The 13,079-nt window shown below is 36.4% G+C and overlaps 1 protein-coding gene across 2 annotated transcripts in view; it reads left to right on the forward strand.

The window, feature by feature from the left end:
- Window positions 8,886-13,079, forward strand: part of LOC109823973 (isocitrate dehydrogenase [NAD] regulatory subunit 1, mitochondrial-like) — a 5,583-nt gene continuing 1,389 nt past the window's right edge. Inside the window, exons 1-4 of one of the 2 annotated variants that reach the window (XM_020390451.1) lie at window positions 8,886-9,381; window positions 9,451-9,528; window positions 10,543-10,782; window positions 11,859-11,937. In XM_020390451.1, coding sequence (XP_020246040.1) covers window positions 8,953-9,381; window positions 9,451-9,528; window positions 10,543-10,782; window positions 11,859-11,937 — 826 coding nt within the window. In that variant the 5' untranslated portion in view covers window positions 8,886-8,952. Of the gene's footprint in view, window positions 9,382-9,430; window positions 9,529-10,542; window positions 10,783-11,858; window positions 11,938-13,079 lie in introns of both variants that reach the window. The other variant, XM_020390450.1, reaches the window with a different exon arrangement.

Raw genomic sequence — 13,079 nt, forward strand, 5'->3', positions numbered from 1 at the left:
AGGGTCCCACCGAGAGCTTGACCTCCGTGTACTGATTCAGAGTGCCAGATGTACGGTAACGGCGCTAGACACTGGGATCCGTGTTGATTGTGTGCGCCTACATATTAGTAAGAAGTCTATTGATCAAGGCTGCGAGCACACGCAGAGCTTCGGAGCAGATGGTGGTAGAGGCGCTGGGTGGTAGAGGCATGGCGTCGGAGGTGGAGTTGGTTGAGGGATTGGGTGTGGGAGAGAAATGAGAGGAGAGAGATGATGAGGAGATAGGGTTCTGGGGTTCTTAGGGGAGGTGGTGACGGGCGATGGCTGGTCGGAGTAGGAGGCCGCGACGATATTAGTCGAGGGGAGAGTGGTCACGGGGAGAGAGGTGGAGAAGAGAAGCAAGGGGGCGGCGTGAACAGGAAAGAAGAAGAGAAAGAGAGAGAGAGAGAGAGAGAGAAAATTAGGGGTTTGAAAAATATAAAAAATAATAATAAATTATGAAAAATTAAATAATTACGTGAAAATTATCTACACTTCAAAACATACCAGATATGGTATTATAACCGAAAATATGCAACAATAGAAATAATGAAAGAAGTTGCACAATTAAATAGGAATAATTAATAAAAAATATAATTACTTATATTTAAAATTAAATAATTATAGGATAATTATCTATACAGTAAAACGTACCAGTTATACTAATAAGACAGTTGATACGCAATAGTAGAAATAATGCAACTAATTGTATAAATAATACATAATTAATAATACAACGTATTATACGAAATAATATGTAATAATAATAATAATACAATATATTATTTAAAATAATACGTAATAGTATCAATAACATAACAGATAAATTCTAGAAATTTTTACTGCACTAAATAAATTTATAAATATCTAAATCATTTAAATAAATATAAAACTTGAACTTTAAATCATAGAAAAATCTAGAAAATCGAGAAAAATACAAATACTCTTTTAAAAATAATAATTAAATATTATAAATTACCAAAAAAATTATTTTAACTAGTATCAAAAATTTATTGTCCTCACAATCATCATCAAATAAAGAGAAGAAAATATGAAGAGGTAAAAAATTCTTTTATTAATTGTAACAAAAGTTATAAATTTAGAAGGTCTTCTCAATTAAGAGTAACCATCCTCTCCAAATAGAGCTTCAAATTTTTTTACACCATCAACTCGTCACTCTCTATCCCTATTTATAGTATACAACAGTGAATTAGAGCCCTTGGATCCATAAGACTTTGATTTTCAGCCTTTGGATTGTGGCAGAATGGGTGACATCGATGCGGGCATCGATACTGACATCGATGCGGGCATCGATACTGACATCGATGTGGGCATCGATGCGGGCATCGATAGCTATGTTTCTCCATTTTTTGGCTGAATTTCTTCTTCCATTGGGCCTTTGGACTTTTGCTTGTATTCTTTATTAATTCATTGGGCTTTTGTTGAGAGATAAGATCTTGGGCTTTATTCTTCATTAACCTACAATTAAAGATAAAAATAATTATTAGTGGTATATTTATTCATGTAAAAATAGATAATGATGATATAAAATTATAATAAAAATATAATTATCACCTATTGAGAATCTGGGGGATCTGTCATCTATGGTGGAGCATTGCCACAATCTTAGAATGAAAGAGGTTCACACGCAAGCTTTTAAAGAAGTAGATAATTCTTCAAATATCCAAAAAAATGAGCAAGTTCGACAAGACACGTAGGTTATTAGATTTTTTGATGTTAAGATCAATATTTATGACGTTAACTGTAAAACTAGTTAATGCTAGTTCTAATCATCGTCTTGTTAGTTCTATGTTAGGTTTAATTGGATTTTAGTTCTAATTTGAGCGTATGTTAGTTCTACACGATTTCTTGTTAACCAGTTCTTTGCGAGGTAAAATGTATTAGTTCTAATCGATGTCTTGTTAGTTCTAATGGTTTTTTGTTAGTTCTAATCGATATTTTGTTAGTTCTATTCGATTTATTGCTAGTTCTAGCTTCAGTTCCATGTGAGGTCAAATATGTTAGTTCTAATCGATTTCTTGTTAGTCCTAATGATTTTATTGTTAGTTCTAATGGCTATTTTGTTAGTTCTATTTGATTTATTGTTAGTTTTAGCTCCAGTTCTATGTGTGGTCAAATATCTTAGTTCTAATGTATGTCTTGTTAGTTCTAATGGTTTTCTTGTTAGTTCTAATGGATTTCATGCTAGTTCTAACTACAAGCAGTTATTGTTTTTGCTTTTTTCTAATTGGTATTATTTGTTTATGTTACTACTATTTGTGTAGTTTATGATTATTTGTTTATGTTCTTAATATTTGCAGCACTTCTAGCAGTTTAAACTCAAAAATTATAGACTGTGGCCCGCCGTTGTCGACGTCCACATGTGTTTTAGATAGGATTCTCAATGACAAACCTTCCGGAGATGATGTTTTGATGTTTGAGGACATGATTAATAGATCAGAGAGGATTCCTGCTTGGTGGCATACTGTTTTAACAAGTGAAGAACAACGATTTGAAAGTGTGAAGGAATTAAGATTGGCCTTGTTATACTACTCCATGGCAAAAAAATTCGATTACAAGTTTGGAAAGAATGAACTGAAGTGTATTCAAGTCTTTTGTCGGTTTAAGGAAGCCAAAAAATGTCTGTGGATGTTATTTACCTCTCCAACTACAAATGAAAATATACTTGAAATCAAAAGGTTCGTGGATAAACACACTTGTCGACAGCATAGCAATAATGCAGATCAATCTAGAGCCTCTCGACAATTCATTGCAAACCAATTACAACTCACATTAAAGGTCCGACCGGATATACGACCTGTTGATGTACAAAATGAGTTTTCAAATTTGTATGGGCTTAGGGTCTATTATAGTAAGATATAGCAGGGTAAAGAAAAAGCATAAGAGCAATTATATGGTGATGCCCATGAGTCCTATGATCAATTATAATGGTAAAAAGAAGATAATATCTATAATATACAAACTAATTTCATTTATGTGACACTGGTTATATTAATTTTCTTAATGTTGATCCTAACACTTAATCTTCAATTTTCTAGGTATGTAGAAGAGGTTAAGAAGACAAACTAATTTCAATTTTCTTAATATTGATCCTAACTCTAGAGAAGCTAGAACTAACACGCGAGCAAGTAGAACTAACATAGCAATATAACTAACAAAGATGTATAAAAACATCACTATATTTATATAAACATGTCATCTATCACTAAACATTGATTCGTGTCTTTATGTCTTTGTTCATAACCAGCAAGTAATAATTGTGCAGCAAGTCTTGCTCGCATAGCTTGAAGGATATCGTCCGAAGGATTAATGCGCAATGTCAAGTGGCCTGCAATTATTGCTTACATATAGAGGTAGACGAACACACCATAGTCATAGCTGCAACATAGAACGCTAAATTAGTCAATTTTGCTATATCTAATACTAACACAATTTAACACAATTTAGACATTAGAACTAACCGCCCTCTTTGTTACTCACATTTGATGGGTTGATAGTTAAATAATTTGCGCACATTTGGCTTAACAAAATCAACTTGCTGAAGATCAAAATAGTTTATGATTTTAGTAACATGCTCCATCCAAGCTTCGTGGCCAGCAGAACTGTAGTGTTTGACGACCTTTTCTTTCAAATCAACTTCAACAAGATGCCAGTGATCGTCCCTGACCAAGGTGATCAACAAATACTCTATGCGGACTGCGGTATATTTTTCAATATATGACAAAAATAGCATGTAAATATCCGGGTCAATGCCATAGAGTGCATGCTGCAAACCTAGTATGTATGGGTTGAAATTAAAAGGAAGATGAGTTGAAATTAAAAGGGAGAACAAGAACTAATATGGTATAAATTAGAACTCATGAGGCATAAATTAGAACTAACATGAGATGCGACAGAACTAACATAATATAAATTAGAACTAACATGGCATAAATTAGAACTAACGTGACTTATGGTACGACAAACGTGACGTCGACTAGAACGAACATGACTCATGGTAGAACTAGTATAGAGCCAACAAGAACAAACATGCATTTTAGTCAAAACTAACACATTAATTTAAAACTAGCATGTGCTTACAAGAAAGAACATCGATACGACTCTAAATTTTTTGTCATATGCCTCTTGCTGAAGCATATCCAACACTGCTTCTTCCATCTGTAACATTAATGAAACATTAAAATTCAATATTAACAAGACATTTTCAATTATTAAGCATATGTAATCTAACCTTGTCGTTAAGTCGGCCACCACGAAGTAAATATAACAACTCTTCTCTATTCATACTGCTATTGGATGTTTTTATGACATCATATCTCCTGAAAATTAGAACTAACTTGAATAGGACTAACATGTGACGAATTATTGCTTGCATAAATAGTCAATTAAAACTTACTTATGAATCTTTTGGGCGCAAAATTTGTTTAGACAATTATTCTGAGCTTTGTCGAGTCTGGCTGCTACTGAAGGTGGTATCCTAAAATTATGTACAAAAGAACCTCTGCTATCTATTATGCGTATGCTAAACAATGCAGGGTCTGGAATCTCTTTATTTAGCTCGTCCAATAGATCTTCCTCCTCCTTTGTCATTAGCTTCAAACTCAATGCATCCCAAGTGGGAATTTGATTGCTGGGGTAAAAATGAGTAACTTTGCCAACTGAATGTACATATTCAGGACTTGAAAATATATTTATAGTAACTTTTTACTTTTTCTTTCCCTTTCCTTCTGTGTTTGGGGTCCTCTTCCATTTAGACCTCTTGCTTACCCTTCTTGTCGGTGGCTAACCTTCGTTTGCACATTACTTGTTAGAGAAGCTATACTTTTGTCCACCTGTTGTCTAATATTTACAAAATCCTCTTGCTCCTATGCTTCCAACTCCTCTACAACTTTACTATCAACATGATTGCTATCTGCACCTTTGTTATCTACAATCTCCTTTTTATTATCAATATGATCCTCTTCGCTATCTACATGTTCCTCCTCCATATCTACATTCACCTCAACATTAGTATCTACATTCTCCTCAACCTTACTATCTACATTCTCCCCTTCTCTACCAACATGCTCCTCTACCTTATTCCTCAACCTTACTATCTACATTCTCCCCTTCTCTACCAACATGCTCCTCTACCTTATCTGCATTCTCCTTCTCCTTATCTATATTCTCATCAACCTTACTATCAACATTCTCCCCTTCTCTATCTACATTCTCATCTTCCTTATCTACAATATCCTCTTCCCTATCTACAATCTCCTTTTCATTATCAATATGATCCTCTTCCTTATCTACATGTTCCTCCTCCATATCTACCATTCACCTCAACCTTAGTATCTACATTCTCCCCTTCTCTACCAACATGCTCCTCTACCTTATCTGCATTCTCCTTCTCATTATCTATATTCTCCCCTTCTCTATCTACATTCTCATCTTCCTTATCTACAATCTCCTCTTCCCTATCTACAATCACATTTTCACTATCAATATGCTCCTCTTTCCTATTTACAAGTTCCTCCTCCATATGTACATCCTCCTCAACCTTATTATCTACAATCTCCTCTTCTCTAACTACATCATCAACATGATCCTCAACATCTTCTTCAACAGTCTTATGTATAGCTTCTTGCATGGTGGGGTCTTTCTTATGTACACAACTTGATTTGGACTTCTGTTCCTCCTCAGCTACCCATGGTTTCAACTTCATTTTTTTTTTGTAATTTTCTGTTTGATATTTGCCTTCAGCATCACCGGGTCTATAACATCATCGTGTCTTCCAAATTCTTAAATTATTTTGTTTAGCATGTGGATCTCAATCATAAATTCTTTACAATATGTACTCTTGCTCTACTTTGTGGCAAATAGTATTCGTTTGAGAAATTTAGCAGAATTTCTCCAAAAAATAAGTTGTTGCTCAATGGGTAGACCATTCACCTCTTCTTCATCTTCAAAAGCAGCGTCAATATGCTTTGCCATGATCTGAGATTATGAAGATATTATAATTTAAAGTAGGATTAGACATAACATGGATATTGTCTATTTGTTTATAATTTAGGGATTCAATATCCCAAAATATGTGAAATAAGTTAGACTCAACATAACAAGATACTTACATAGCCTATTGAGAAGTTCTTATTCGTTTCCTCTTCATTCGCCTTCCTCTTTGCCTTAAGCTTATGATGCACTCATTCACCCCTCTGTACTGCGGGAAGTGCATGTACATTTGAAGGAATAGGTCTAACTTCCACAATAGGCCTATGAACAAAAGTTATTGAAGCTGACTTAGGCTTATTTGTAATTATCCTAACCCTTATAGATGAGACTTTCATCTCCTCTGATGCCCAACTTGTCATTGGAGGTCTGGAGCTGTCAACGTATGTATATTTCTTTATGCCAGTCATCTTGTAGTACTAAAACTATAGTAAATACATTAAGCATTCAAATTAGAACTAACATAGGTGCAGCTAGAACTAACATGGCATAAAGTAGAACTAACATGACATAAATTAGAACTCACATGGTAGTTCTAAATTAGAACTAACATGGTATAAATTAGAACTCATATGGCATAAATTAGAACTAACATGATCTGTGATAGAATTGATATGAATTCAATTAGAACTGGCAAACAGGTTCTCTATTAGAACTAACATGACACCAACTAACATGACTCCTATTTCTACAAGTGATTACATCTCCACTATATCAAGTTTAGTTACTATATTCGTATTATCAAAATTTTGAGAATTAGCGAGTTTGCTACAGTAATGTGCTTAATCTTGCTACCGTAAGAATGACAAAGAAAAGGCAAAAGAAAACAAGAAAAAAGGAAAATTAGAAACTCAAGCCATTGAAAATTCAAGAATGAACAAAATGAAGAGACAACAGAACAAGTAGCAAAGTACAAACCTCAAGGACCCACAAGGATTTATTAATTTGAGAGGACTAGATTATATATATGAATTTCTTTGTATTTTGATAACAAGGAAAATAAAAGGACGGTAGCTTTCGGTAAAAGGACGAAACTAATAAGAGAGAAAGTAAGTGGTACAGTCTCACGGACCTATAGTACAAGACACCCATGCACACACCTAACCATGGTTAAATTTTAATGGTATTAAAATGGAAAGAATGAATAAAGTTAGTGGATGACACATGTCACTTTTGATTGAAGTTGAGTATGCCGAGGTGGTACTCCATGAGTATGTAAGAATTTTTCTCAAATTAGGTGTGAGTTGGCATGACCTGTCTCGGTCAAACTTAACTTGGCTTAGAGCTCAACCCAGCCCATAGCAGTCTGGCCTGACTTGACTCAAGTTGGCCCGGGCCATATGGGCTCGAGGCTCGGGTCGAGACCTGAGCCTTGGGCCACTGTCCACCACTAAACCAGACAACTCTTAATTTAACATTTTTTTTAGTTATTATTTATGCAAATGCAAAAAGAAATCTCGAAACTCCACTTTCATCATCAGTTAAGCTCCCAAATTTTAAACATTTCCTAAGGGCAATATGGTAATTTATCACTGAACTTCTTCCTCTGTTTGCATCTTCAGAACTTCAGTCTTTGTAGCTTGAGAAGTCGGTTGTTGACGAGGCCAATGTGGAAGATAAGAAGTAATAAAATGTCCAGCCATGATAAAGCGGTGGTAGTGTTTCACACATTTGTTGTCATTCTATTACAGAAAGTGAAATAGAATGTTTACAAGAAGAGTTTAAAGGGGCGGTAGTTGTCACTACTGCTAGTTAAGTAAAGGGAATGTCACCGTTGAGATCAACAATATAGCCGGCAGGAGCTAAATAGTAGCAGTAATCGTAGCCGTAGGGTGCATTATGAATTTGGCCACTACCACTACCACCAGCTTAATGATAATAATACTGAAAATGTGAGAAATGTGTATAAGCACTTCCACCGACCAAATGGGGAGGATAAAGAGTATTTGTGGGAAGGATGTAGTGATCCATGGAAGAATTAAGAAATGAGTTTCTGATTATAAGAATTTTTTTCTTTTTGTAAGAGAAGAATATGACATAGACTTTTATTATTTTCTTTTTTTTATAACAGGTATGACTACGATTTTATAACAAAATTATTATCTATGAAAAAGAAATGAGACGAAGAGAGGAAAAGATATGAGATTTGAAGAGGGATATGGCTCCTATTTATAGAATATATGAGACCGACTCAAAAATTAACTTTGAACCTCTGTTCAAATTACTGAGCACAACATCGATAATCTATAGATATGATATAAAATAGATGATTTGATAAAAAGGAACCTATAAATTAGACGATTTGATTAAAAAAAACCAATAAAACATGTGATTTGGCAAAAGAAATCCCACTCACCCACTGAAAAGAGTTGTTTGACTCTTTCTTTTCTAGCAGCAGAAGCTAAAAAAGAAAGAACCAAATGACTCTTTCTCTTTGAGAAAGAGGAAACACGCGGGCAACAGGCTCACATGACCATCCTAGCATGGAGGATTCGTGACACAGTGATTGATAGCTACAGGGACCCCTGCTGGAGGAATCCCAGTAGGCCTCAGTGAGATAAAGCTTGTTGTTGCTAGCATAAGCGAAATGCCAAAGGCCCACCTAAAATATGACCGGCTTTGTTAGCAACATGTTAATTAATTAAAGCGAATTAAATTTTACTAGGCTGGACTAGAGCTCACTCAGAACACGCGAGAGCTGACCTCGGGTCTGCTCCTAACCGGGCCTAACCTCTCGCTCCCGTGTCTGGGATCGAATCCAGCCGGGCCCAAGGCCCACATCAATATCGGCCCCTAATTGACATGACCTGCTATGGGCCGAGCCGGTATAAGCCAAATTACGGGCTGGGCCGGACCGACAAACAGCCTTCCTCGTTCCCTCTTTTAATCTTCTCCCGACCCTCAACAATCCTCTCTCTCTCTCCAATGGCGACTCGCTCTCTCCCGATCCTCCGCCGCCTCCGATCATACCCAATTTCCCCTTTCCACCGCCGATCCGTCACCTACATGCCCCGACCAGGCGAAGGCGCGTCCCGCACCGTAACCCTAATCCCCGGCGACGGAATCGGCCCTCTCGTCACCGGCGCAGTCCAACAAGTCTTCGCGTCGATGCACGCTCCAATAGAATTCGAGGCCTTCGAAGTCCACGGCCACATGAACTCGATCCCGAAGGAGGTGATGGATTCGATTCAGAGGAACAAGGTTTGCTTGAAGGGGGGGCTGGCGACGCCGGTCGGCGGAGGAGTGAACTCGCTGAATATGCAGCTGAGGAGGGAGCTGGATTTGTACGCCTCGCTTGTCAATTGCTTCAACTTGCCTGGGTTGCCGAGCCGACATGAGAATGTTGATATTGTGGTGGCCTCGCTTGTCAATTGCTTCAACTTGCCTGGGTTGCCGAGCCGACATGAGAATGTTGATATTGTGGTGATAAGGGAGAATACCGAGGGGGAGTACTCGGGGTTGGAGCATGAGGTGGTTCCTGGAGTTGTGGAGAGCCTTAAGGTAGTTTTTAATTTCGTTAAAAGATGAAAATTTTGGGTGTTTTTTTAGAATATTTCTATTGGTGAGGTCGAAAATCTGGTCAAAGATGGGTTTTTTTTATTATGGATTGAAATCAAAATGAAATGCATATGGGTTTTGTTTATAGCGATGATAACTCAACTTTAAGGCAGATATAAGTTCAAACTTCAACGGCAACAGAATTGGTGAAATAAATCAGAATGCGTGAAATGAAAAAACATCAATCCTTTGTTTATCTAAATATTCCAAATGTTTAGTTTAAATGGTATGCTACGTCCTGTTATCAGATTAATGGATTGGAAGCTTTCAAATATGATTGTTTTATTTTTGCACATGTTTTAAGGCTTGTTTAGTATTACTTGTAGTGTAGCAATTTCAAGGTTGATCATCATTTATTTTAACATGTTCCATAAAGTTGCATATCAATCAATCACTCCATAGCATGCCACATGCACAAAAACACTCACGCAAGCATACACACGGACCCCCTCCTATGATGTCTATCATATCAGTAGGTGGACGGCCTACACAGAAATAACTCTTTGAATGAGAATTTAGAAGATTTTAGGCGTTGATTAGTTTCTGCTTTTGTTTACGGTGCAACAATTTAATTCATTGAACTTTTACTAATGCATTTTGGGCGCTTTAAATGTATTGCAGTATGTAAAACTTTCCAAGTGTGTGTGTGGGTAGTAACTTCGTACATATCCTTCTACGTATTGTACTGCTAGTGTAGGGAGAACCCATGGAAAAAATTGTTTTGAAGTTGAAAAAAATCAAGTAAGACCAGCATTACGATGCACATTCAGTGTTCGGTAGAAAAAGAAAAATGCATCATGGCTATTTTCTTTATTTGATGAAAGTTGGAGACTATTTATTAAAAAGTTAAGCCACTTTTCCAGAAATGAGATTACATTGTTCTTTGTAACTTTTATCTGTTTATGTTAAGTTAGCAGTCCTGGGGTTATTCTCATTCTCATCCAGGGAATTTGTTAGGTTATAACAAAGTTCTGTTCAGAGCGCATAGCAAAATATGCTTTTGAATACGCATACCTCAATGATAGAAAGAAAGTCACCGCTGTACACAAAGCCAATATCATGAAGCTAGCAGATGGTTTATTTTTGGAATCGTGTCGTGAAATTTCCAAAGATTACCCGGGGATTGAGTACAACGAGATCATAGTGGACAACTGTTGCATGCAGCTCGTATCAAAGCCAGAGCAGTTTGATGTGATGGTATGTTGAAATGTATTTATTTTCTGTATTCATATTGTTAATTATACATTTTCCATAAAAATCATTACTCTTTCTTTCTTAGGTTTTACAAAAGCTACATTTCGTTTACCTTCCATAAAAAGTTTATATTAGTTTCTAGGTGCTAAATAGCATCTTATCGAAACTTCCTGTCTGAATTCTATAATAAATTCATTCTGTAGCTTTAACTGCAAATTTTCCTGAGATTGGAAATTAACCTTTTCTGCTTTGCACAGTTCTTCATTTTTCATGCAACTAGGAGGAAGTGAAACCTTTCACCTATTCCCCGCAACTGGCTAGTTATGTTTTGGGCTCCTCTTCTGTACTTGTGTATGTGTCTGTGTTTGCAGTTCAGCACGAACTGTTCTTCATGTGGTGTGCTTGTGTCCATGTTAGTTGCATCTTTGTTTCTTTTTTCCCCTTCTTTTTATTGTTTGGAGGCGAGGGAGACTGTGGGATAGGGTTGTCTGCAGGCATGACCTAATTGTTTGGTTGTGGATGCTTGATGACATGGACTATTGTTCTCTTACTCTGCTTCTTCTTCTCTTTATGTCTTGCTTGTGATTTTTCAAATATTACTTACTATTGAGATGTTTTTTGTTTCCTCTTTATGAGTCAACTTCTAAAATTTTTCCCATTTCATAGGGATACTTTTTTTCCCATCACGTTGTAGTCATATACATGTTTACTAAGATATGACAGGTTCTAGACCTTTGAAATTCTGCTATTCCTTCCCTTTGGTTGCATTTTCTCATTGTTAATTATATCCAGATATCATCACAACCAACAAATACATCGACAGATTTCCTGTTTCAGTAACTTAAGTCTGTTCCGAACCCCAGGAGCCAAGGGTCTTCTGGACATTGCTATGGGAACTTTCGCAAGTGCACCATAATTTTGATTCCTCAAATAAAACCATTTATATAACCTATGGGCCTCTGGATTTATTGCCAAGAATTTACATATATGGTGGCTGTGTTTAGCTTGACACAGATCTAAGTGATCTTATTAGTTTGCCTTTCTTTACTTGGGTTTATGTATTTTTTGTACATTTTCAGGTGACACCAAACCTGTACGGCAATCTGGTGGCAAACACTGCTGCAGGCATTGCTGGTGGCACTGGGGTCATGCCAGGAGGTATTGACCAAACTAAAGGCTAAATTGCAAGATTGGTATTTTTAGTAGGACCATATTTCCAATGATACTTTTTCTTTCACTTGCGTCATTATGTTATTAATATCAACATGTTACGTCCATTTGGTATTATTTTATATAGGAAAAATAACCAAATTGGAATATTTAGTAATAGAAAAAAGCTAGATTGGTATTAATTTTGATATTGACACCATAGCGTTGCAAGTGGAAAAAAAAAAAGAAAAACCAAATTGGATAAAGGGTCCTACTAAAATTGCCAATGGTAGTTTAGCCCCAGACTAAATAAACTTTCTTGATAGTATCAATTATTATTATTTCTAGCAGTATGTTTTCCATGTGTTGGCCACCAATGTGTCGGTGTCAGCCACTAGTGCCCTCTCATACGCTGAACACAAGGACCCTGTTCCTTAAACATCTTTCCATATCTGAATTTGGGGTAGGTCTCGACTCTCTGTAAGCTGCTCTTGTTAGTAGAAACTCTACCTCTTCTAAACTACCGCGTCAACAAGGGCAGCTTATTTGCTAGGGTCAAACAGATGCCAGTTTAATCTTATGAGTAGAATTTCATTTGCTATTCGTTCTTTCAAATGTCTCCCTAGCGGCATTAAATGGGTGAGCATGTTTTGCCCATTTACCCATTTATGACCCATTTAATATTTTCTAAATGGGCGGGCTTTTGCCCACTCATTTAGTAAACGTGCCACCCATTTGCGTATTTAACTATAGTAGTTATATAGATAATACTTTTTGGGTGTTTTTTGTAAACTTTTGGGGGGCTTTTGTAAACTATTAGGGTCTTTTTGCAAAATATTGGGGGCTTTTTGCAAACATTTTGGGGGTTTTTTGCAAACATTTGGGGTGCTTTTTGCAAACGTTTTGGCCACTAAAATCCACTAGATGAGAACAAAAATTGTGCCCGATGATAATGAAACAATCTAAATTCATGGTGTATCCATAAAATTAGGATAAAGTTATAACTGGCCTAAGTAAATTCAACAAATAAAAAAAATTCAACTAAGGTCGTACCTATACACAACAATTCTAAACTGCGTCGACGCCTCAAGCTGCACCTTCAGATCCTCCGAATAAACTCCCGCCACCATCGCCGACAAGCTCTCTAGCTT

This window comes from Asparagus officinalis, chromosome 9 (assembly GCF_001876935.1).
Source record: "Asparagus officinalis chromosome 9, Aspof.V1, whole genome shotgun sequence".
In the NCBI taxonomy this organism is placed as follows: domain Eukaryota; kingdom Viridiplantae; phylum Streptophyta; class Magnoliopsida; order Asparagales; family Asparagaceae; genus Asparagus; species Asparagus officinalis.